This window comes from Piliocolobus tephrosceles, chromosome X (genome assembly GCF_002776525.5).
Source record: "Piliocolobus tephrosceles isolate RC106 chromosome X, ASM277652v3, whole genome shotgun sequence".
Taxonomy (NCBI): domain Eukaryota; kingdom Metazoa; phylum Chordata; class Mammalia; order Primates; family Cercopithecidae; genus Piliocolobus; species Piliocolobus tephrosceles.
In genome coordinates, this window is record NC_045455.1 from 72019570 (window position 1) to 72046557 (window position 26988).

Sequence of the window (26988 nt, forward strand, 5' to 3'; positions counted from 1 at the left end):
AGTCAATTAAACCTCTTTCCTTATAAATTACCCAGTCTTGGGCATGTCTTTTTTAGCAGTGTGAAAACGGACTAATACAACTACTACTCTGATTTAATCCTTATAACAACCCTATGAGGTAAGTGTAATGACCTGCACGTTACTGATCATGAAGCTAAGCATACCCAAGCTAGGCTCAATGCAAAGCTTCAACAGCTCTTACCTACTTTCCTCACCTTCTCTCTCACCATTCTCCCTGCACCCTCCGTTCTAACCATATTGAACTTCTTTAACCCTAACTTTCATCCTCTCCACACTCTCTTTTGCCTTAAGCCATCTGCTCTCTCTGGAACAATGTTCCCTGCCTTCTTTGCTGAGCTAGCTCCAATTAATCAAACTTCAGGTTAGTAGACATTCACTCAGATAAAGACCTTTTTTTTTTTTTCCTTTTCGAGACAGGGTCTCGCTTTGTCACCCAGGCTGGAGTGCAGTGGCACGATCTCAGCTCACTGCAACCTCTACCTACTAGATTCAAGCCATCCTCCACCTCAGCTCCCAGGTAGCTGGCACCACAGGCATGTGCCACCGTGCCTTGCTAATTTTTTTTTATTTTTGGTAGAGATGCGGTTTTGCTATGTTGCCCCAGGTGGTCTTGAACTCCTGAGCTCAAGCAATCCACCCGCCTTGGCTTCCCAAAGTGCTGGGATTACAGGCATGAACCACTGCGCCTGGCTGAAAAAGACTTTTTCTCATTTTCAGATTAGAGTCCCCCATCATGGTTCCATTTATATTTTGTCTCATCTTTTGAATAATTCACAATGTTAGAAACTGATGTATGTATTCCCCACTACCTTGTAGGTGTGATGAGGGCAGGCACTGTGTTTGATTTATTCATTCATTCATTCAACAAATACTTCTGAATATCTACTATATATAAGGCACTGGTGATAAGATAAAAAAAAAATCTCTGTTCTTATGGAGCCACATTCTAGTGGAAAGAGGCCAACAATAAACAAAAAGAAGCAGTAAAATTAATGGTTTCTTTGGTGGCAATAAATACTATGGGGAAAATTAAAGAAGGGAAGAGGAGGTTAGCATATTTTAATTTGGAGGCCAGAGATGATTTATTGGAAAGATAATATTCCAGCAAAAAACCCGAAGGTCTAGGAGGTCAGCCACATAGATATGTAGGGGAAGACCATTTTGCACAGGCTTGGACAGTAGGCATAAAGGCTCAGGAGTAGGAGCTGGCCTGCTGTATTTGAGGAGGAACAGCAAGGAGCCCAGTGTGGTCACATCAAAGCAAAAGATAAAATCAGAGTACTAATGGAGGCCAGACTGTATAGGGCCCTAAAAGGACTTTGGCTTTGACTTAGGGAGAGGAGGAGTAATTTGGTGGTTTTGAGTGTTAGTGACATGATCTGACTTCGATCTGCCTTTGTTTCATCTGGACCCCTTCAACTGTTGTGTTGAGAAGGGGTAGTAGAGGAGAAATGGCTACATAAAGCAAGAAGACCAATAAAAGGGGTGAAATTTGATGGTCACTTGGACCAGGGTGGGAGCAGAAGTGGCTGAGTCCTGGATGTCTTATGAAGATAGGAACAAACTAATTTGTTGACAGATTCACTTCTGTGACTATGTGCCTGCCACACTGCAGGTGTTCTATAAGCATTTGTTGAAAGAATAAGTAAATGACTCTGAAATTAATAATTTTAACCACTGCATTATACATCCTTTGAGTAACAACCTCAGTGTAACTGTTGAATTCTTAGTGGAAATAAACAGGAGTCTCCGGAATATATGAATTCATATACAGGAAGGCACTGCAGTATAACAGACTGAACAAGTGATTTAAAGTCATAAGAACTGGGTTTGTGCCATGAGTTTAATCAGGAAGAATTGTGTAATCTTGGGTAAGGTACCCAATTTTTTTGGTCTTTAGCATTTGTAAGGTGCAGATAATATCTATTTCATGAAACTGTGGAGAAGATAAAATAAGGTCCACATATAGGGAAAACGCATTACAAATTATAAAGTACTCTACAAATCTCAACTCTTGTTAAGGAGAGAAACAGCCTTTATACTTTACTCCAAAGTCATTTGGTCTATCTTTTCCTAAAATTACTTATCCACCAGTGCATTTTTTAATACATAGTACTAGAGCTTGGTTAGGAGAAAGTAAATTTCAAGGTAAAGACCATTGTTAAAAAGCTCTTCAACTTTCTGTCCTCCAGCCCACATCACAATCATTCCTTAAACTTTTCTTCATGTTCCATTCTTCTAACACTTTAAAGCCCCCCTTCAAAGATAAGAAGCATGAATAGGTAACACCCCGTCAACCCTGTTATTTTCCTAACAGAATCTCAGGTTTGTGAACAGCTTTTTATTTCATCTACTTATGTTACAATCTTAAATTAATCTGAATATAACTGAGTCTTACATTACAGTTGAGTCCAGTGATTGTAGAAACAGTATGCATTAAGTTTAGAGTTTGTTACAATACATCTTATTCTTTCAATGAAAACTTTCCAGACCTTAAAGTTGAAATGGGATGATGATACCTGTTGTCCTGGATCATCTCTGCCCTTGTCACTTTTCTGTGTAGATTTAATGAAACCAGGTGGCAATGCAGGACCTATTATGGGCCTGAAAAATAAAATGTACTTTTGTCATTCTCCCTGACTTTAAAAAGCAGTTTTCAGAATAAAAGTTCACAAAAATAATAAAGCCAGATGGTAACAAATGTTGAAAATAAGAATTTTATTTAACACTTTATTTTTACTAGTATTACCTAGTATCTTTCTGCTAGATGTCTTTTAAAAACCTAATTTTCACATTTGAATTTTCTACTTGTTAGTCAATAATCAGAGACTAAGTCAGTAATTCTCAATCTTTGTGACACTGGCATATGCACACTTCCTAAAAAGAACTATATTAAATAAAAATGGCAATGTTTTAAAAAAATTGTACTAAAATCTGTGATGGTCTTTTTTTATTTTGTGCCTTGGCTTTCCTTCAGTTTTGAGATTCCCTTCCAGTGAAAGATACCTTAGGGGCATTATAATTATGGTCAGAACTGCCAAAGTAGAAATCGAGTTCCTCTAAGGACATATATAGCATGTGCAGACCATGTCAGCAATCTGTGGTCTATATAACATGGCAGTATTAAAAATCTATACATTGTTCTCACGTGATAGTACAGTAATGATGTGGAACTGTAGAAGTATGCAGCTAGTTCATTAAGATGCATAGAAAGGGAAAAAGGTACTGTGCTAACCACATTTCAAGCAGTGCATTGATTTCCTTAAAACAATCCTGGTCAGTGTAAGTCACTCCACTTTTAAGATGAGCAAAATCATGTCCAAGATTAACACAATTAGTAAGTGGCTGAGCTAGAGTTCAAACCCTGGTCTACTTGATGTCAAAGTGCATTTTCTTTCCAGCTGCCCTACTGCCACATAATGAGGCAATTGTCATCACTTCAGAAGAGAGACTTGCCTGAATACTGGGTCTTAAAAAGAGACAGCCTTACTTTATGAAGGAAAAAATTAAAAAGATAAAAATAATAAAAAAATACCCTCTTTCATACTTTTAAGATTCTTCATCCTTGCTTTTGTACCAATGTTTTTTCCATAGTTGTCACTGTGCCAGTGTTACCAACCCAGATGGTAATGAAGTCCTAAGCTAAAATTTCCAGGTTGCACCATGTTCTATTAGAACCCCACAGACAGGCATCCTGGCAGGGGAAAAAACAGTACTGACAGTCAGAAAGTCTGGGCTCCCATCCTGACCATTTAATAATCTCGTCTTGATTCATGAAACTTCTTTGAGCAGAACAATTTGCTTATGAAAGACAGGGAAGTTTGGCACTGTTAAAAAGATAAAATTAGGTATCATTTATAAGCTATGAGTACAGGATAGATTTTTTCTGAGTACAATTTTTAGCAATCTACAAATGCAATTAAAACTTAACTTTCTGGCCTCAGGGGATTGGTGGTAATAAAATTACCAGTATATAAAATCTTAAAACACAGTAAAGGAATATAACCATGGCATGTTATGATACTATCAAAGGTTTATAACTCCAATATGTAATACCAGCTGTTTATTTTACACATGTATTTTATTATTGCCAAAATAATACTCTCAAGAAAAAAAAAATTGCTATACATTTAAGTAATATGTTTTCTTAAAAGGAATGTTACATCCTAGGGGTCAGCAAACTTTCTATAAAGGGCTAGATAGTAACTCTTAGGCTTTGAGAGCCACACGTAGCTCTCTGTGGCATATCTGTTGTCGTTTTTTTAGCTACTCTCAAAAATGTAAAAATCATTTTTAGTTTGGGGTCTGTAGATTGCCTATCTCTGTATATCTAAGACAACCAAAGTTAATAGAAGTTAGAAGCTGCCAAATGTGATTATAAACTTTGAATATAAAATAAACAGCCTTTTCTGCTTGTTCTTGCATATTGGTATACAGTATTATGAAGTATAAACAATTCAACGTGCAATCTTATATTTGGCATTTAAAAATTTTACAATTCTGGGAAGAAGACAGGAATAAATATTTACTCTATACTTACTCTGTGCCAGGCTCCATATAAATTAAACACACACACACATACACACAAAGTCTAGGATACAACTATGAAACCTCAATCATCAGAACAATTCTGTAAAGTACATGCTGTTATCCTAGCTTACAGATAACAAATTTGACATTCAGAGAAGTTAGTCCAATTGTCTAATATGGCATATGGGGATGTTTCTTCCACTGATAAATAATTAAGAAAATAACTGAATTAAAAGTCAGAACATCAAGATTCTAGCCCCAGGTCTGCTACTATGTGTGTGTGACCTTATCTGTTTATAAAGTGGGGAGAGGGATGATCCACCCTGTTACCACAAAACACTTTTGTGAATATCAAATAACAGATGTGGAAGTTTTCTGTAAACTATGAAAGTGTCATAAACATGTAAATAATTATTTTTATTATAGGAAACAACTTCTTTTCCCTATGAATGACCCATTTCAAAATGTTATATAAATATTTCAGTTAAAACATAATTTCAGACAATTCTTTAATTCATTAAAGATTCCTTAGCTAAAATATTTAAAGAAAGACTAGCCTAAAATATTACACATTATCACCTTGGAGGAGAATCATCCTGCTTTTTAAATCCAGGAGGAAGGGCTGGTCCAAAAAACCCATCATCATCATCATCATCATCATCATCCTTATCCTGATTTTTCCTCTGTTTTCTGAAAGCACAGTAGTATAACTTTATGCATATATATCAAAATTTTTTTCACAAAAACACTTTAATTTTTTTATAAAAGCATTAAATCTAGTTGTATAAACACTGCAACAATAAATTAATCTTGCCAAATAAAAACTGGATACTATGATAGTTCTTTTTATTTTTATTTTTTATTTTTTGAGAGGAAGTCTTGCCCTGTTGGCCAGGCTGGAGTGCAGTGGCATGATATTGGCTCACTGGAACCTCCCACTCCTAGGTTCAAGCAATTCTCCTGCCTCAGCTTCCCAGGTAGCTGGGATTACAGGCAAGTACCACCACGCCCAGTTAATTTTTGTATCCTTTTAGTAGAGACGGGGTTTCACCATGTTGGCCAGGCTGGTCTCAAACTCCTGACCTCAAGTGAGCTGCGCATGTTGGCTTTCCAAAGTGTTGTGATTACAGGCGTGAGCCACTGCACCCGGCCTATGACAATAGTTCGTAACTAGTCTTTTCCTGGAATTTATTTTTGGCCTAAAATACAGATTGGTTATTTCTTTAGAGCAGTAATATATCACTATTCTATATTTTCTGTGGTATTAAAGATTCCCCTCAATGAAGTTTCAAAGTCTATTGGTCAGATGTTTCTAAGTAAAAAGTTTGTGACTGTGACTTTTATTCTCATTTAAGGAAGGGGTTTAAGTTGCTATTTCCACCTGATAATATTTAAAATGAATTTAAAAAAAGCTTGTTACTCAATAATAAATAAAGATTTGACTTCTCATTTACATAGACCCATATGTAAGGCTAGATTAGAAGAAAATCATTCAGCTGGGTGCGATGGCTCACGCCTGTAATCCCAGCACCTTGGGAGGCCGAGGCAGGCGGATCACTTGGGGTCAGGAGTTCAAGACTAGCCTGGCCAACATGGTGAAACTCTGTCTCTACTAAAAAATACAAAAATTAGCCAGGTATGGTGACACATGCCTGTAGTTCCAGCTGCTTGGAAGGCTGAGACAGGAGAATCACTTGAACTTAGGAGGCAGAGGCTACAGTGAGCCGAGATCATGCCACCGGATTCCAGTCTGGGCTACAGAGCGAGAGTTTGTCTCAAAAAAAAAAAAGAAAAAGAAGAAATCATTAGTTTATTTAAAGAAAACATATACCGCATATATAATTTGAAGAAGAAATTCTATGGTTTATGTAGCCTACTTCGTCACTTCAATGACATCTTAAGAAAAATCCTTTATGTAGGAATTTTATTGGCTGGTGTTTATAATGGCTCATGCTTATAATCCCAGCACTGTGAGGCTGAGGCAGGCAGATCACTTGAGTCCAGGAGTTTGAGACCAGCCTGAGCAACATGATGAAACCCCATCTCTACAAAAAATACCAAAAAAACTACAAAAAATACAAAAATTTGCTGGGCGCCTGTGGTCCCAGCTTCTCAGGAGACTGAGGTGGGAGGATCACTTGAGCTTGGAAGGCAGAGGCTGCAGTGAGCCAAGATCATGCCACTTCACCCCAGTGTGTGCTCCAGAGTGAGCCCCTCAGGGAAAAAAAATATATATATTGAAATTCTAGATATCTCTATAGCTGCACCCTACTAGAATAAATTTCTTTGTAAAAGGTACAGTTCAGGATGAAATGCCATACAAAATGATTTCCCCCTGTGCTGTATAAATGGAAATTTGATATCCCCTTATTAGTTATCTGTTCCAGCCAACTTATACTAGCTCTGAAGTTTGGTCTATCATTTAATTTAATTAAATGACTGACCTTGCAGTTGGAGCAGTGTCATCTTCTTCAGATTCTTGATTTCCTTCTTCGTACAAAGAACTACTGTCTTCATCGCTGTCTGATGAATCTGAACTACTGCTTTTATAATTAGGGGGCAGAGCTGGTCCTGCAACTAAAGAAGATTTGTTGTTTGTCATCACTAGCCACTGCTGTTTCAGTGAACCCTTCTAGCTGATATTTTCACTTTCTTTTCTGAAATAAACAGCACTGGCTGTCTATCATTTATTATTCGCTTTAATTTCACTTCCTGTTTTGTGTATGGTGGTTTTGTCTTTCCAGCTCTAGGAAGGCAGAAATTATGTCTTACACAATCTCTTTCATGAGATTCACAAAAGCTTTGTTAATATCTGAACTTATAAACCTGAACTTATAGCAATAGCATGTAATTTCCTTGATAATGTGCAGTTTTTGCATTGGTTGGTACACCTGCCAAAAACAAAAAACAAAAAAAACCGGCTTCATGATTTTTTTTTTCTTACAGACAGTTTAAGGTAGAATCACTACTTTAAAAAAAAAAAATCTTTCCTGGCATCCCCATATTTCTTGGTTAGTTTTCTTTTTGAGATGATTTTCCAAGCAGAAATAAAATTAGAGTCACTCTAAGTTTTACTGCTTGCCAACAGAAATACAGGGAAGAGAATGAGGCTGCACTGTAATGGGGATGTTTGGGAAAGTGGTAAGGATCTTCTTGGTCCACTTATCAGGATGACTTGCTCTCACTTTACATCTCAGCAAAATTACAAATTACTGCATGGTGTCACTGCAGTGTCATGATGTCACTGATGATGTCACATAGACATAACTGTCCAGGTTGATCCTAAATAGTGATGCTAAAAGGCTACTGTCATAGTTCCCAAGGTTGGATATTTATCAGATTCCCTAAAATATACATATATATTTTTAAAGATTCACGGGCCCTTTTCTCAGATATTCTGACCCAGTTGGCCCGGAGGAGGGCCTGGAAACATGACTTTCCAAAGAGTATTCTGGGTATGCCATTCATTCAATATTATAATAATAGTAATATTTGTTGCTACAAAAACTTAAGTGTAATAAATAAAAACCAAATAACATGGTTTGAGTTCTTAGGTGTTATGAATTGTTTTAAGAGACATAAACATTCTATTTAATTCCGATAACAATCCTATGAGGGAGGTATTATTTCTATTTTACAGATGAAGAAACTGAGGCAGAGAATTGGTAAGTGACTTGCCTAACTTCATACAACTAAAGAGTGGGACTGGGATATGAACCCAGGAATCTGATTTCAAAGCCTGTATCCTTAACCACTACACTAGCCAATATTCAATAGTCAGCAACCATCCATCCAACAGCAGTTATTAAGTAAATACTTACAAAGAAACAAACATTAAAAGAATTAAGATCAATTCAGATATTGTAAGTGCTGCTATGAAAATAGGAAAAAGGTGACACTGTATATGTGGGAGAGTAACTTTAAAGACAGTGGTAAGGCAAAAATCTCTCTGAGAAAAAGATATCTGAGTGGAGACTTAAATGATGAAATGACAGACGCTATGGACAGAGGAACAGCCAGTGCAAAACTCCTATGCAGGGAGCAAGCCTGATGTGCTTGAGGGAGAAAAAGGCCAGTGTGGCTTAAGAAAAGCAAAATGACAAGATTGAGTTGGATGGTATAGAGGGGCCAGACCCTATGCTTTGGAGTCAGACTCTGTGCTTTGAATTCCAGGTTGGCCACTTACTAGCTGTGTGATTTGGATAAGTTACTTAACCTTCCTATTACACTCTTGCTTTGTAAAATAAGGTTAATAATAGTGTCAACCTCACAGGACTGTTGTGAAGATTACATCAGTTAATATATGCAAAGCACATAACAAAGTCTTTGGCATACAGCAAGTGCTCAATAAATGCTAGTATAGGCTACAATAAGGAGTTTGGACTTCCTTTTCCCTTTCCATTTTCTGTTCCCTTTCCCTAAGAGGCAAGATCTCACTGTGTTGTCCAGGTTGGAGTGCAGCGGCTATTCATGGGTGCGATCCCATTGCTGACCAGCATGAGAGTTTTCACATGCTTTGTTTCCGACCCGGGCTGGTTCACCCTTCCTTAGGGCAATCTGGTGGTCCTTTACTCCCGGAGGTCACCATACAGATGTTGAACTTAGCGTGGACACCAGATGGCATAGCGTACTATAGCCCAGAACTCCTGGACTCAAGCGATCCTCCTGCCTCAGCTTCCTGAGTACCTGGGACTACAGGCATGCACCACCACATCCAGCAGGAGTTTGTTTTTTTAATTATAACAGGCAGTCATTGGGAGGTTGTGGGTCAGGAAAGACATGATACGAATTACCAAACAAACAAACAAAAAAACTGTCTGCTTATGGACAATAGACAAGAGAGATCAGCAACAGGGGATATGCATTAGAAAGCTGATAAAAAATGGTTTGGCCAGGTGTGGTGGCTCACGCCTGTAATCCCAGCACTTTGGGAGGCCGAGGTGGGTGGATCACCTGAGGTCAGGAGTTCGGGACCAGCCTGGGCAACATGGTGAAACCCTGTCTCTACTAAAAACACAAAATTAGCTGGGCGTGGTGGCGTGCGTCTGTAATCCCAGCTACTCGGGAGGCTGAGGCAGGTGAATTGCTTGAACCCCGGCAGTGGAGGTTGCAGTGAGCCGAGATCATGCCATTGCACAGCAGCCTGGGTGACAGAGCGAGACTCCATCTAAAAAAAAAAAAAAAGAAGAAAAAAAGGTTTGATTTGCAACATACTCTGATGGAAGGGCAAAGAGGACTGCTAATGGTTTGGATGTTAGAGGTGAGAAGAAAAAAAAAGGAACCAAGGATAGGTCTTAGGTTTTCTGCCTGACTAGCTAGGCAGGTGGATGGCATGCTATTCTCTAATATGGAGAAGGCTGGGAAGGGAGAGTTGAGAGTTTGTTTTTCACATTTTAAGTTTCATACAGCCTTAAAAATGTAGGTGGTGCTATCAGTGGTACTTGGGCATACTAGGGTGTATAGGGTGTGTAAGTCCGTTCTCACGCTGCTATGAAGAAATACCTGAGACTGAGTAATTTACAAAGGAAAGAGGTTTAATTGACCCACAGCTCAGGATGGTTGCGGAGGCCTCAGGAAACTTACAATTATGGTGGAAGGGGAAGCAAACACATCCTTCTTCACATGGTAGGAGGAAGGAGAAGTGTGGAGAGAAAGGGGGAAAACTTGTAAAACTATCAGATCTCATGAGAACTCACTCACTATCCCAAGAACAGCATGAGAGTAACCACCACAGTGATTCAATTACCTCCCACCAGGTCCCTCCCACAACATGTAGGAATTATGGAAACTACAATTCAAGATGAGATTTGGGTGGGGACACAGCCAAACATTATCACAGTATAAAGCTCAGGGGAGAAACTAAGGGTAGTTTTGGAATCACCAGCCTATTAAAAAATTTTTTTTCCTATCTCTCTTGGTGCATTACTATAGAACAGGTACATAACACGCTTTAGAAAAGAGTAACTAAGGCATGCTGCGTTACAGCAAAAAGAGGAAAACATCAAACATCATGGATGGGATTCCTGTCTCCAACTGCTGTTTAGGGTTTCCTGAAGAAGACTTAATGTCTTAGTATGTAAGTGTTCCCCAATTATAAATAGAGACTATATGTGACCTCTAACCTCAATGAATAATGTGGCCCCATAGGAGTGATTGTCTCTTTTCATCTTCTTGATTCTAAGTACATTAAAGAGGGAAGATATGTTTTTTCCTCTTCTGCTTCTTTCTCTTCTTATATGTGACTGCTATCAATGTAATGTATCAGTTGTATACTATTGGCCAATTTTGGATAGGTGTGTATCAAGAAAAAATTTTATTACTGTTTTATATATTTTAAGCAATTAGATGTGTAATATGGTCTAAATATGTGCTGTTCTTGGTATTATAACATACATACGTACATTTTATTTATTTATGTATTCATTCACTCATTTATTTATTTAGTGATGGGGTCTTGCTCTGTTTTCTGGGTTAGAAAGCAGTGATCTGATTATGGCTCACTGTAACCTTGAACTCCTGCACTCAAGCGATACTCCCATCTCAGCCTCCTGCATGGCTAGGACTACAGGTGTCTGCCACCATGTACAGATAATTTTTAAATTTTATTTTATTTATTTTTTTAAGACCAGGGTCTCACTATGTTGTCCAACTTAGTCTTGAACTCTTGGCCTCAAGTGATCTTTCTGCCTTGGCCTCCCAAAGCACTGGGATTACAGGCATGAGCCACCACACCTGGTGCTACTACAACTAAAAAATTGCCTTGGATTTTAAAGAAACAAATGGGTATGCATTTTTAAAAAAGATAATAAGGAGATGAAGATAAAACTCATCTAAGAAAACCTGGCCTTTTAAAAATAATCACAGGAAAAATAGTATAAAAAAGTAACATTTAGCACATAGTACCATTAATTTCTATTTGAGTTGTGTCAAAATAAACAACCATTTCATCATGAAATGACAGAATACTGAGATGGCGATATAAAAAAGAAAAAAGAGGCCAGGCACGGTGGCTCATGCCTGTAATCCCAGCACTTTGGGAGGCCGCGGCAGGCGGATCATAAGGTAAAGAGATCGAGACCATCCTGGCCAACATGGTGAAACCCTGTCGGTACTAAAAAAACAAAAATTAGCTGGGCATAGTGGTGCGTGTTTGTAGTCCCAGCTACTCAGAAGGCTGAGGCAGGAGAATCACTTGAACCCAGGAGGCGGAGGTTGCTGTGAGCCAAGATCATGCCACTGTACTCTAACCTGGTGACAGCAAGACTCTGTCTCAAAAAAAAAAAGAAAAAAAAGAGAAGAGTATTAAAAGTATCAGTCAGTATACACCACAATACAGACCTCCTAATAAAAGTAAGGACATGTCTGGCTTCACTTTTTTATAGATAAATATCCTTCTGAACTATGAATAATCTCAAAAAACTATTTTGGGAACATGTAATGAACTATTCCATATCTCTCCTAAAGCAGTGATGCTTGTCGTCATTAAGGAGGCTCTCCTATTGCAATGATAATTTTCCAAACAGATTATAAATTCCATGAGAACAGGAGTTACGCCTTCCTTATATTTCACTTTATTTCCCTTTTCATATCACACAGAATTACGCATACAAAAAAATGAAGTCAGTATAATACATAAAATCTCATTACAGATCAGCATTAACAGATGAACATCTGCAACTGATTTTGATGACTAGGAACGCTAACTTGAACCCCGATGAAATGATATGTTACTCCCCCAAAACCAATTCTATTCTTCTCATTAGTAGACCTGTATTACAAAAAAAATTATATGGGATTATGTTTTGGATTGCAACAATAAAATTTTGTGAAGTTTGCTTCCTTCTTGTTATACACATACTCTCACAATAATCTTGATTTTGCCTACTGACCTGCAAAGTCAAAAGTACAGTTGTCCCTTGGTATTCTCAGGAGATTGGTTCCAAGACCAGCTCCCCAGTTTGCAGCTACCAAAATCTGTGGCTATGGCCTTTGTTCCACATCCCTTGAATATCGTACTTTCAATCTAGAGTTGGTTGAACCTGAAGACTGAGAACCCACAGATCTACAGGGTCAACTGTATTTACTATCTGGTCCTTTACAAGAAAAGTTTGCTGACCCCATGACATGGTTAAGTCATGCAAATATAAAGAAGGGGCACCTAACCCATCTTTTATAGGCAGTAGGCAGTTAACATTAAAGAACGTTTCCTAGAAGCAGTGATGTAGGGGTGGGACCTGAGTTAGCTGGGCAAAGAAGGTGGAGACTGGAGGAAGAGTAGTCCGGGCAGAAAGAAAAGCATCTACAAAAGCCTGAAAGCAAAAGTCACCACATTTAGAAAATTGAAAGGTGTTCAGGATGGTTGGAACCAAGAGAGGATAGAAAGAGGGGCCAAATGTTGCTGTGAGGTTACGGAAGACTAGGACTGAAAAGGGAGCCTTGAATTGGTGAGAGTCTCAGTGGACTCCTGAGAGAAGAAATGCAATGGGTTAAGGAGAAAACAGAAGACCCAGAGACAGTAAGAAAGAAAAAGGAGCAGCTAGAGGGCGATATGAAGTAGAGTTTTCTTCAAAGGTGGGAAAGATTTGAATGTTATGGTTAAATGCTAAGTAAGGGCAGGCAGCCCTAAGGACAGGGAAGGGAGTCAGAGTAAAAATGGAAGAATTAGCTTTAGAAGGAAGCAGTATACCTCTTCCATTGTTACCAAAGGGCAGACAAAAAGCTTGGCATGGATTCAGGAAAGTTTTCAGCTATAGTAACAGAAAATTGAGGAAGTTCTCTTATGATAGCATTTACTTGTTCAATGAAGTAGACAGAAAAATACAATTTTAGAAGAAAGGGAAAGTTTTAAAAAGCCATGGTTGCAGACTGGGGAAGAGAAGGGAGGTGAAGCCTGTGAAGATTACTGGACAGACCTATGGACCCAGTTAGGGAACAGGCTAACTTTTAGCAGCATTAGTTTGTGGAGGCATGAGGTTTCTTCTAGCAGCACTAGGCAGCCTGGCTGTAGGCTCACAAGGGGTAAACACTTGGACTGATCCAGGGCTGGGCTTTCGTTAGATGGGTTTGGCAGAATACCCAATGGGATAAAGCAGTTGAGAGCACCAGCAAGAGAGTGGATGAATGGATGGACCATGGCATCTAACAGGAGTAGGGACGTAAGCACTCCTCTCAGATGGAAGTGCTTAAGGATAGAAATACTTAGGGATAAAAGGCTCAATGAGGTTAAAAAACATAAATAAAAAGCAAATGAAATAGGAGTAACTTGAGTGGGAACAATGAATGAATAAGGGGTTCTTGCTGAGAATGAGATTTCAATTTAAGTTTTTGGAGCTGGAGTAGGGTAGACTCCCTACTCCAGCTTCAAATGTAGGTGAAATTAATGGAAGTGAAGGTCACTGCAGATAAGGAGACTGGAGTTAGAGTCAAAATGGCCAAGGCTCCACTCAGCTTCCACAGAACAGAATATGGAGTGTGTGGACCACTCTTGAGAAAATATTTGCACCCCAGGGTTTCTAATGACATAACTTCAGGGTCATTTCCCAGCAGTCAATTTTCAGAGTATTCAAATGTAGTTAACTTGTTCCATCTCAGATCTGTGTGCTCCCTCTCTCCTCTTTACTCTGGTCATGCTTGTCAGATCTTTCTGGGACAGCAGAATGTGAGGAACACAGGGCAGATATCAGACTGGATTCAGGAATCCTCACTTGAAGGTAATCCTGACACCTGCTACAACATGGATGAACCTTAAGGACATTATGCTAAGCCAGTCCAAATAAAAGTCCAAATAAGCCAGTCCAAATAAGCCAGTCCAAAAAAATAAAGACAAATATTATATGATTCCACTCAAATGATGTACTTAGAGTAGTCAAATTCATAGAGATGGAAAATAGAACAGTGCTTGTCAGGAGCTGGAGGGGGGAATGAGGAGTTATTGCTTAATGAGTACAGAGTTTCTTTCTGTTTTATAAGATGAAAAGAGATGTGGATATGGTGGTAATAGTTGCTCAACCATCTGAATATATTTAATGCCACTGAACTGTACATTTAAAGATGGTTAATATGGTAAATTTCATGTTATGTGTATTTTATCACAATTTGTAAAAACTGAAAAAAAAAAAAAAGAGGCTGGGCACAGTGGCTCATGCCTGTAATCCCAGCACTTTGGGAGGCTGAGGCGGGTGGATCACTAGAGCCCAGGAGTTTGGGACCAGGCTGGCCAACATGGCGAAACCCCGTCTCTACTAAAAATACAAAAATTAGCCAGGTGTGGTGGCACATGCCTGTAATCTCAGCTAGTTGCGAGGCTGATGCAGGAGAATCACTTGAACCAGGAAGCAGAGGTTGCAGTGAGCTGAGATCATGCCACTGCACTCCAGCCTCGGTGACACTGAGACTCTGTTTACAAAAAAAAAAAAAAAAAAAAAAAAAAAAAAAAAGGCCAGGCAAGGTGGCTCAAGCCTGTAATCCCAGCACTTTGGGAGGCCACCAAGGCGGGCGGATCACCCAAGGTCAGGTATTCGAGACTAGCCTGGCTAACATGGTGAAACCCCATCTCTACTAAAAATGCAAAAATTAGCTGGGCATGGTGGCAGGCACCTGTAGTTCCAGCTACTCAGGAGGCTGGGGCAGGAGAATGGCATGAACCCGGGAGGCGGGCTTGCAATGAGCTGAGATAGTGTCACTGCACTCCAGCCTGGGTGACAAAGCAAAACTCTATCTCAAAACAAACAAACAAACAAACAAAATCCCCTTCCCCACCAGCCATTAGGCTTCTTCCAGACTCCATACAAAGGATTATGGTTAGCTGCATTCGTGTAGGTCCTGGCTTCCCCAACCCCCATAAATCCTGGGCCCCTCTTAAGGAATTTTTTTTTTTTTTTTTTCTGAGACAAGGTCTTGTTCTAACTCTCAAACTGGAGTGCAGTGGTGTCATCACAGCTCACTGCAACCTCAAACTCCTGGGCTCAAGCAATCCTCTTGCCTCAGCCCCCGGAGTAGTTGAGACTGCATGCGCATGCTACCACACCTGGCTAACTTTTAAATTTTTAGTAGAGATGAGGTCTTACTATGTTGCCTAGGCTGTTCTTGACATCCTGGGCTCAAGTGATCCTCCCACCTTAGCCTCCCAAAGTGCTGGGATTATAGGCATGAGCCACTGTGCCTGGCCAGGAATTTTTACTCTGTCCTCTAGTTGGCCAAAAGGAATCTACTGGGTACCCACTTTGTGCTGGGTACCCTGCTAGTATTGGGGATTACAGAGGCTTAGCACGTGGTTCCTTTCCTCATGGTTTAGTGGGCAAACCAGCAAACAATCCAGCATAATAACTGCAGATAAAGAAAGCCACATGTGCTCCCACCCCTCACCACAAACACTGTGGTCTTGGCAATAGCAGGACCAGCAGCAGCAGCAGCAGCTGGGAGCTTGTCAGAAATGCAGAATCTCAGGCCTCACCCAGATCACCTGAATCAGAGTTGGCATCTTAACAAGATCTCTGGGTAATCCATGTACACGTTCAAGTTTAAGGTGCACTGCTACAGAAGACAGAAATAGGGTGACCAACTGTGCTGGTTTGCTTGGGATTGAAAGGCTTCTTGGGATGTGGCATTTTTAGTGCTAAAATTGGGACAGTCCCAGGGACTGAGGGGGTAATTTAGTCTTTGCTCCTGAACTTGGAATACATTAAAATTCTGACGGGGGGGAAAGAAGAGACTGCCCAGGACATTGAAAGATTTGTTTTAGAAGTTCATATCCTTTTTTAAAGATTCTGATAGGAACTCTCATTGGGAATCATTAAACAAAGATGTCAGATAAGCATCTAAGTTCTTATATAAAAACCTTTACCCCATGAGTGGGAATATCATCACTTAAAAGAGAGAATAGAGTATATATATAAAAAAAGAGAGCTTAGGAGTCAGCTTTCAGAATCTTTAACACCTGAAGGTTTAATCAAAGATAAACTATTCGAGATGAAGAGGAGCTGCCCAAAGAGAAGATAAAAATGAGGGGAGTATGGTATCACAGAAACCGACAGAAGAGAAGGGGTGTGTGTGTGTGTGTGTGTGTGTGTGTGTGTGTGTGTTTAAAGATAGGGGCTTGCATCTGGGCGCTGTGGCTCATGCCTGTAATCCCAACACTTTGGGAGGCCAAGGCGGGTGGATCACCTGAGGTCGGGAGTTTGAGACCAGCCTGACCAACATGGAGAAACCCTGTCTCTACTAAAAATACAAAATCAGTCAGGCATGGTGGCGCAAGCCTGTAATCCCAGCTACTTGGGAGGGTGAGGCAGGAGAATAGCCTGAACCCGAGAGGCGGAGGTTGCGGTGAGCTGAGATTGCACCATTGCACTCCAGCCTGGGCAACAAGAGCAAAAAAAAAGGGGGTCTTGCTCTGTGGTCCAGATTGGAGTGCAGTGGCATGATCCTATCTTTCTGCAGCCTTGGCCTCCTGGGCTTAAGTGATCCTCCCACCTCAACCTCCCAAGTAGCTGGGACTACAGGTGTGCACCACCACACCTAGCTAATTTTTAAATTTTTTTAGTAGAGACGTGGTCTTGCTAGCCCAGGCTGGTCTCCAACTTCTGGGCTCAAGAGATGCTCCCACTTCAGTCTCCAAAAGTGCTAGGATTACAGGTGTGAGCTACCGTGCCCAGCCGCAAGAGAGTTTTAAGAGGAGTAGGTAATCTTAAAATACTGTTAAGTAATAAGAGAAAGACTGAAAAAGTTCCATTTAATTTAGCAGCATGGAAGGATCTATATACATATTACACTTGAGTAAATGTAAAAAAATAAAATAAAACTTCAATGACATCTGTTGCTCTTGGAATAGAGACCAAAGTCCTTCATGTGGTCTCTCCAGTCCCCATTTGCCTTCCTGCCAGAATGTGGCCATCCAGGCAGCAGCAGCAGCAGTGATTTCATCTACCCCTCGCTTTCTCTGCTTCTGTTACATGGTCTTCTCTGTTCCTGCTGCCCATCATGTCCCATCCTGCCTTAAAGTCTTCATACATGTTGTTCCCTCAGTGAGAGTGTTCCCTCCCATCCCTTAGTTTCATTCATTTTGCTAGTTTTCAGAGCTCGGTGCAAAACTTAATCTTGGGATTCAGGTGTTATGGGCCTCCTCATGTGATAAACACAGTCACACAGTTTTCTAAAATACATGGTTTTCTTCTTAATAAAAGTATTCTTGAAATTACTTATTCGTGTTTTTGTTGTTGTTGTTGACGTAGGGTCAGTGTTCAGAATATCACATCATATATATCGTTAGATAATTAGAAATGTGAGGCATTGGAGAGAGAGCATTTTTTTTTAGAAATTAGACTTTAAATTCAAGCTTCTTTCTTTTTTCCTTTTTTTTTTTTTTTTTTTTATTGAGACAGGGTCTCACTCTGTCATCCAGGCTGGAGTGCCGTGGCATGATCGTGGCTTACTACAACCTCCAACTCCTGGGCTCATGCGATCCTCCCACCTCAGCCTCCCAAGTAGCTGGGACTACAGGCATGCACTACCTGTATTTTTTGTAGAGATGGGGTTTTGCCATGTTGCCCAGGCTGGTCTTGAACTCATGGGATCAAGAATCTGTCTGCCTCAGCTTCCCAAAGTGCTGGGATTATAAGAGTTAAACAACCATACCTGGCCCAAGTTTCTTAAAACTAGATGCACAAGCCAATAAGCACATGAAAAGGTGCTCAACATCACTAACTGTTAAGGAAATGCCAATCAAAGCAATGAGATACCACTTCATACCCATTAGGATGACTATTACAAAAAAAAAAGACAAACAAATTAACAAGCAATGGGAGGGTGTGGAGAAACTGAGACCCTTGTACACTGCTAGTGGGAACATAAAATGGTGCAGCTGCTGTAGACAACAGTATGCTAGTTTCTCAAACTGTTGTTTTTTTTTTTTTTTTGAGACAGAGTCTCGCTCTGTCGCCTAGGCTGGAGTGCAGTGGCGTGATCTTGGCTCACTGCAATCTCTGCCTCCCAGGTACAAGTGATTCTCATGCCTTAGTCTCCCCAGGAGCTGGGACTACAGGTGCAAGCCATCACACTTGGCTAATTTTTGTATTTTTAGTACAGAGGAGCTTTCACCGTGTTGGCCAGGCTGGTCTTGACCTCCTGACCTCAGGTGATCCACCTGCCTCGGCCTCCCAAAGTGCTGGGATTACAGATATGAGTCACCATGCCCGGCCTCTCAAAATGTTGTAGAATTACCACATGGTCCAGCAATCTCATTTCTGGGTATACGACCAAAAGAAATGAAAGCAGGGACTTGAACAGATTATTTGTACACCCATGTTCATAACAGCATTATTCACAATAGCATACATAGCTACCCAAGGGTCCAGCAACAGAAGAATAAACAAAATGTAGTCTGTACAGTATATACTTATATGGAATATTGTTGAGTCTTAAAAAGAAATTCTAACGTGCTACAATAAGTGAAGCTCGAAGAAATCATGCTAAGTGAAATAAGCCAGTAACCAAAGGACAAGTACTGTATGATTCCATTAAAGGAAGTACCTAGAAGAGTCCAATTAACAGAAAAAGAAAGTAGATGGTGGTTACCAGGGACTAGGGGAGAGGGGAGAATGGAAAATTATTGTTTAATGGGTATAGGTTTTAGTTTTGAAGGTGAAAATAGTTCTAAGAGATGGATGGTGGTGATGACTGCACAACAATGTGACTGTACCTAAGTGCCACTGAACTATATGCTTACAAATGGCTAATATGATAGGTATGTATATTTTACCAGAATAAACGAGAAAAAAACTAGATGCATATATATGGTTGCCTGATGGAAGGTGATAGTGGAGAAAGGATGGTCTATTCAATAAATGGTGCCAGGATACCCTTACAGGGGCAAAAAATTTTCATCCCTATCTCACACCACACACAAACGTCAATTCCAGATGAATTGCAAATATAAATGTGAAAGCTGAAACAATAATGCTTTTAGAAAAAAACATAGAACAGCTTTATAACCTTGGGGTGGGCAAGATACCTTAAATAGGGTGCAAAAAATTCTACCATAAAAGAAGAAAATTAAAAGTCAGAATATATTAAAATTAAAAACTTACGTTAATCAAAACATATCAACATGAGTGAAAAAACAACCACAGAATTACATAAGATATTTCTGATACACCTATCTGGAAAATGACTCATATTCAGACTATGAAAAGAACTCTATAAATCAATATGAAGACAGACAACTCAATGGAAAAATAAGCAAAAGACCGAATACAGCATGTATCCATATGGTCAAATAACACATGAAAAGGTGGTCAATTTCATTTGTCACCAGGGAAATACAAATTAAAACTACCATGAGATATTGCTACAAACCACCGGATTTAAAAGAAAAAACTATTCGAATGTGGAACAACTAGAATTCTCATACATGCTGACAACTTTGGTGACTTTGGAAGGTAGGAGTATCTACCATAAGACATATACTACAACGCAGAGCAGCACGTTTTATAACAGCCTCCAAATGGAAATTACTCAAATGTCCATCCAATGTAAAATGGATAGATTGCAGAACATTCATCCAATGGATGACTATATAGCAATGTAAAGAAACAACCTATAATAATTCTATTTGTTTAAAGACCAGATTATGAACTTCAACAATCTATAATAATGTTAATCTACATCAATGAATCTCAAAAAGTAATACAGTACCAAGAAAGGAAGCCAGTTACCAAAGAGAAAACATGCAGTTACCCTTTGGTTGTAGGAGGGGTGGTGATGCCGGTAGTAACTGAAAGATGGTCCAAGTGCAGCTTCTATGGTGGGATACAGTGGATGTGAAAGCCATTGGTACTGGCAAACTTCTTAAAAATCCAGATAGATGAAATAAAAATGATATGTGAAGATTTTTTGGCAACTGTTTTAGGTTCAGCCATCTAGAAGGTTATGAAGGGAATGGAATTATAGCAGGGGGGATTATGCGTTAAAAATGACACTATGTGTAAGACACTGTGCTTGACGAAGAGCAGTCATTCAACAAATATATACGAAGAATTTTTTTTTTTTTTTGAGACGGAGTCTCACTCTGTCGCCAGGCTGGAGTGCAGTGGCGCAATCTCGGCTCACTGCAACCTCCGCCTCCTGGGTTCAAGTCATTCTCCTGCCTCAGCCTCCAGAGTAGCTGGGACTACAAGTACATGCCACCATGCCTGGCTAATTTTTGTATTTTTAGTAGAGACGGTGTTTCACCATGTTGGCCGGAATAATTTTGATCTCACCCCGAGATCCATCGGCGCTGGCCTCCCAAAGTGCTGGGATTACAGGTGTGAGCCACTGCGCCTGGCCCTAGAATCTTTTATGTGCTAGGCAGGTTGTAATGCAACTCCTTCAAGTAGAGGGCAATACAAATATTACACATGCACGGCATTAAGTGCTGGGGGAAGTGGAGAATTAACACACAAAAGAAACAGAAGAGAGCAGACAAAGAAAGATGTACTTGACATAAAAGCTGGGAGAATGATGGAAGTAAACCATAACAATTATCTATGCAGGAGTTGGTGGTTGCTTATCTGCAAATCCTGCCTTGGTTTAAAATCAGGGAATATGGGCCGGGTGTGGCAGCTCATGCCTATAATCCCAGCACTTTGGGAAGCTGGGGTGGGCGGATCGCCTGAGGTCAGGAGTTGGAGATCAGCTTGGCCAACATGGGGAAACCCCCTCTCTACTACAAATACAAAATTAGTTGGGCGCAGTGGCCTGCGCCTGTAATCTCAGGTACTCAGAAAGTTGAGGCAGGAGAATTGTTTGAACCCGGGAGGTGGAGGTTGCAGTGAGGTGGGATTGTGCCATTGCACTCCAGCCTGGGCAACAGAGTGAGCCCCCGTCTCAAAAAAAAAAAAAAAAAAAAATTTCAGGGAATGTGGTGAACCAGCAACAACATACACATAGGAACCCAACTAGCTAAATTGGTTGACCACACCTTTCTTCAACCTTGGTCGAATGGAACTTTTCTTGCTAAAATAAAATCATTATTTTTTATTTTATTTACTTTTTTTGAGACAGAGTCTCGCTCTGTTGCCCAGGCTGGAGTGCAATGGCATGATCTCAGCTCATTGCAACCTCTGCCTCCAGGTTCAAGCGATTCTCCTGCCTCAGCCTCCTGAGTAGCTGGGATTATAGGTGCATGCCACCACGCCCAGCTATGTCTAGTAGAGATGGGGTTTCACCATGTTGGCCATGTTGCCTCCCAGGTACAAGTGACACTCCTAACCTCATGATCCGCCCACCTCAGCCTCCCAAAGCGCTAGATCACAGGCGTTAGCCACTGAGCCTGGCCTTATTTTATTTTATTTTTAAAGCTATCTCCTACAGGAACGCATAATTTTTTATTTTTACTTTTATTTTTTTTTGAGACTCTCGTTCGGTCGCCCAGGCTGGAGTGCAGTGGCGCTCTTGGCTCACTGCAACCTCCGCCTCCTGGGTTCAAGCGATTCTCCTGCCTCAGCCTCCCGAGTAGCTGGGATTACAGGCGCCTGCCACCACGTCCGGCTAATGTTTGTACTTTTAGTAGAGATGGGGTTTCACCACGTTGGCCAGTCTGGTCTCGAACTCCTGAGTTCAAGTGATCCGCCCGCCTTGGCTTCCCAAAGTGCTGAGATTACAGGCTTGTGCCACCTCGCCGGGCTGGAAAGCATAATTTTCAAAATGGTTATAACAGAAATTAGATTGTAAAGGGGCCTGTAGTAGAAACATGACCTCTGGGAAGACCAAGAAGAAAAATTAGATTCAGAAATGGCAGGGCTACTCTTTCAGCTTTACTCTTCTCCAACTGGGTTGTGGTGCTAGTCCACAAATGTGAATAAACATTAAAGCAGATAGGTATGCATGGCGGAATCTGAGAAGCATTCGCTTCGTATATACAAAGTGCCTGTTGCGTGTTCGGGTAGAAGACCATAGTGTAGTGGTGAAGACAGATTATGTCGACAAATCATTCAAATATAGTGTACTAAATATGCAATGTAATTAGGAAAAAACCCGAGGGCAAAAAGAAAGGCGTGACAATGCTTTGGGGAATTTGGAAAGGTTTTATTGGTGTGACATTTAAGTTGGGCCTTGAAGGACAGGGAGATGTTTGTCAGTTATGTTTAGAAATGCGACCAGAGGGCCGGGCGCGGTGGCTCAAGCCTGTAATCCCAGCACTTTGGGAGGCCGAGACGGGTGGATCACGAGGTCAGGAGATCGAGACCATCCTGGCTAACGCGGTGAAACCCCGTCTCTACTAAAAAATACAAAAAAAAAAAAAAAAATAGCCGGGCGCGGTGGCGGGCGCCTGTAGTCCCAGCTACTGGGGAGGCTGAGGCAGGAGAATGGCGTGAACCCGGGAGGCGGAGCTTGCAGTGAGCTGAGATCGCGCCACTGCACTCCAGCCTGGGCGACAGAGCGAGACTCCGTCTCAAAAAACAAAAACAAAAAAAAAAAAACCGAGAGAGAAATGCGACCAGAGGAAGCCCAGAAGCCTAGAGCGTTAAGGAACTGCGCAGCAACTCAGGCTGGATTGAGTATTGGGCTGATGTGTCAGATGCAATAACAGAACGAGAGGAAAGGAAAGCAGGTCGGGGGCTGGAGAGAACAGGATCTACAAGGTTCTTGTAAATCAGAAGGCAATATGGCACAGAGGTTAGGAGAAACGCTTCCTTCTAAGTCGCGCTCCATCACTTGCTAGCAGTACGATCTAGACGCTGGCATGGGCTTGGGCGTACCCATTTGCAACATGGGAAAATAGTCTTTTCCTTATACGGCTTAAATGACTGAATGGGTATCAGTCAGTTAGGGCAGCCTGCAGCTCTTATTAAGCGCTAAATGAGAATGTATTATCATCACGAAGCCAAACCACGCAAAAGCTCGGTTTCTAGGAGGGTCCCCCAGCCTCCTCCCCACTGCTACCGTTTGAGAAGAAAAGTTCTCTCGGGTCGGGCCGCGCCCACTCCCCACTCCTCAGCCCTCCTAGGCCTCCGACTTTCTTCAGCTAGCAGGGCCGGGCCAGGGAGCGGGTAGATGGGCCTGGAGGGCAGCGGAGACGCCGCCGCTTACCAGGGCTCGGGTCCCGCTCTTCGTCCTCCGCTGTTCCACGGGCCTTGAAGCCGGGCGGCAGGGCCGGTCCGATTAGGTCTCTTGCCATCCGCGGTGGCTGACACTGGTCACAGATACGAGTCTATCCACGAACGTCAAACCTACCCAAATGGAATCCCGCGATCAGCAGCAAAGAATGGAAGGTTTCCCGACGCCGACCAATGACGTAAAGCCTGTGGTTGGCTGAGCTGCGTAGTACGCAGTAAAGGAAGTGACGCCTAATGCTTGCTCCACAGTAGCGTGCTAGACGCTGGACCCAGCGGGTGGTATGGCTGAGCCGGCTAGTGATTTCGTGACTCCAACCGGGTGGCGTGCGTCTCCCGAGCTGACTCCCACGTTAGGGCCCCTGAGCGACACTGCCCCGCCACGGGACAGCTGGGTGTTCTGGGCAATGCTGCCGCCTCCGCCACCACCAATTACGTCCTCGCTTCCCGCAGCCGGGTCAAAACCTTCCTCTGAGTCGCAGCCCCCCGTTGAGGCCCAGTCTCTTCCTGGGGCGCCGCCCCCCTTCGACGCCCAGATTCTTCCTGGGGCGCAACCCCCTTTCGACGCCCAGTCCCCTCTTGATTCTCAGCCTCAACCCAACGGCCAGCCTTGGAATTTCCACGCTTCGACATCATGGTATTGGAGACAGTCTTCTGATAGGTTTCCTCGGCCTCAGAAGTCCTTCAACCCTCCAGGTAGGCTATTTTTCCACGTGGGTCGACCCCTTTACTTTTTTTCCCCGTTCTTTCCTCTCCCCTCAGCCGTGCATACATCTCTCCGTTTGCTCTCTCCACTCTGCCTTGCCTCTGCGCTCTTGGAGTCTGGTCATTAGTATCTCAAAATATATCTGATTAGAATGTTTTCCTGTTGCCTGTTAATTCCATTTAGCAGTTGTTTATTGAATTCCAACTATGTACCAGAATTTAGGTATATAGCAGTGAGCAGAACATACAAAAAATATTATGGAGCTTAATATTAATATCTCTCTTGTGTAGGAAGACAAACAATAAACAAAATATTGTGCATTAGAAGGTTAAGAGTGCAGTGGAGAGAGATAAAACAAAGAAGAATGGTAAGTAGTGAAGGGTTTTCTTTTCTTTTTGTTTTCTTTTTTGGAGACAGAGTGCCTCTGTCGCCCGGGCTGGAGTGAAGAGTAGCGCGATCTACTTCACTCCAGCCTATGCAATCTCTGCAGAGACGCTCACTGCAACCTCTGCCGGGTTCAGGCAAGTCTCGGTGGACTACAGGCCCGCGCCACCACGCCTGGCTAATTTTTTATATTTTTAGTAGAGATGGGGTTGTGCCGTGTTGGCCAGGCCTGTCTCGAACTCCTGAGCTCAGGCATCCGCCCGTTTCGGCCTCCCAGAGTGTTGGGATTACAGGCGTGAGCCACCGCTCCCGGCCGGGTAGTGCAATTTTAAATATCATTGTTAGTCATAAGAAAGGTGACATATGAGCGAAGACTTCAGGGAGGTGAGGGATCACAGCCGTGCATACATCTGGGAGAATAGGGGTATAGGCAGAAGGAACTGCAAGTGCAAAGGCCTTGAGGCTTAGAAGCTATACATCAAAATGGGAACCAGCATGGCTACAGAGGACTGAGTCTGGAGTATAATTGTAGAAGATAGGGGAAGAGGGTAAGACCTGGTATGTCTTTATAGATCGTGGGACTTTGACTTTTACTGTTGTGAAGTGGGTAGTACAGGGGATTGACATGATCTGATTTACTTTAGAGGATTAATGTGTCTGTTGGTGGGAACTGACTGAAAGAGAAACCGGTTAGGAAGCTATTGTAATTACTTGTCTAAATGAGAGACACTGGAGACTTGGACCAAGGTGAAGCCCAAAGGATGGTGAGAAGTAGTTGGATTCTAGATCTAGGGATACCTTGGAGCTCTTGTGGGTTCAGTTACAGACCACTGCAGTAAAGCAAGTCACACAACTTTTTTTTTTTTTTTTGGTTTTCCAGTGCATGTAAAAGGTATGTTTTCCTGCAGATCATATGGGGCAAAAAAGTTATTTTTACATTATACCATAGTCTATTAAGTATGCAATACCATTATGTCTTAAAAAACAACTTACATACCATGATTAAAAAATACTTTAGGCTGAGCAGGGTAACTCACACCTATAATCTTGGCACTTTATTTATGTTTTTAAATTTGTTGAGACAGAGTCTCTTGCTCAGGCTGGAGTGCAATGGCGCAATCTTGGCTCACTGCAACCTCCACCTCCAAGGTTCAAGTGATTCTCCTGCCTCAGCCTCCCAAGTAGCTGTTATTACAGGTGCCCACCACCAAGCCTGGCTAATTTTTTATTTTTAGTAGAGACAAAGTTTCACCATGTTGACCAGGCTGATCTCAAACTCCTGACCTCAAGTGATCCACCCTCCTTGGCCTCTGAAAGTGCTGAGATTACAAGCGTGAGCCATTGCATCTAGCCTAATCTCAGCACTTTGAGAGGCAGAGACAAGAGGATTGCTTGAGCCCAGGAGTTTGAGACCTGCCTGGGCAACAAAATGAGACCCCCGTCTCTACAAAAAAAAATAAAATTAACCAGGCGTAGTGGCATGCCTGTGGTCCCAGGTGCATGGTAGACTGAGGTGGGAGGATTCCTTGAGCCCAGGAAGTCGAGGCTACTTTATCAACTAAGTTTGTATAATATTATAAATCCTTTGTTGTCATTTCAACAGTGTTCACCAGGAGTAGATTCCTCTCAAAAAAGCACTTTCTTTCCTCATCCATAAGAAGCCACTCGTCATCCATTAAAGTTTTACCACGAGATTGCAGCAAATCAGTCACATCTTGTGGCTCTACCTTTTTTTTTTTTTTTTTTTTTTTTGAGACAGAGTCTCGTTCTGTTGCCCAGGCTGGAGTGCAGTGGCGCGATCTTGGCTCACTGCAAGCTCCGCCTCCTGGGTTCACGTCATTCTCCTGCCTCAGCCTCCCAAGTAGCTGGGACTACAGGCGCTGGCCACCATGCCCGGCTAATTTTTTGTATTTTTATTAGAGGTGGGGTTTCACCGTGTTAGCCAGGATGGTCTCAATTGCCTGACCTCGTGATCCACCTGCCTAGGCCTCCCAGAGTGTTGGGATTATAGGCATGAGCCACTGTGCCCGGCCCCTCCACTTCTAATTCTAGTTCTCTTGCTGTTTCTACTGCATCTGAAGTAACTTCCTCCACTGAAGTCTTGAACTCCTCAAAATCATCTATGAGGGTTGGAATTTCTTCTTTCAAACTCCTGTTAATGTTGATCTTTTGACCTCCTTCCATAAATCATGAATGTTCTTAATGGTGTCTTGAATAGTGAATCAAAACCTCCTTTCTAGGTTTTTAATCTACTTTGCT

The 26988-nt window shown here is 41.7% G+C and overlaps 2 protein-coding genes across 5 annotated transcripts in view; one reads left to right on the forward strand and one right to left on the reverse strand.

Annotated features, from left to right (window-relative positions):
• GPALPP1 (GPALPP motifs containing 1) overlaps positions 1-23829 on the reverse strand; it is a 42180-nt gene extending 18351 nt beyond the window's left edge. Inside the window, exons 1-5 of one of the 4 annotated variants that reach the window (XM_023187328.2) lie at positions 23617-23792; positions 9505-9718; positions 6996-7128; positions 5131-5241; positions 2541-2625 (exon numbers count right to left, since the gene is read on the reverse strand). In XM_023187328.2, coding sequence (XP_023043096.1) covers positions 2541-2625; positions 5131-5241; positions 6996-7128; positions 9505-9718 — 543 coding nt within the window. In that variant the 5' untranslated portion in view covers positions 23617-23792. Of the gene's footprint in view, positions 1-2540; positions 2626-5130; positions 5242-6995; positions 7129-9504; positions 9719-20280; positions 20497-23616 lie in introns of those variants that run through there. The other 3 variants (XM_023187331.1, XM_023187329.2, XM_023187330.3) reach the window with 3 other exon arrangements.
• Positions 23830-23875: 46 nt separating this feature from the next.
• The window catches only part of NUFIP1 (nuclear FMR1 interacting protein 1), a 53462-nt gene continuing 50349 nt past the window's right edge, over positions 23876-26988 (forward strand). Inside the window, exon 1 of the mRNA XM_023187332.1 lies at positions 23876-24335. Coding sequence (XP_023043100.1) covers positions 23924-24335 — 412 coding nt within the window. The 5' untranslated portion in view covers positions 23876-23923. The remainder of the gene's footprint in view (positions 24336-26988) is intronic.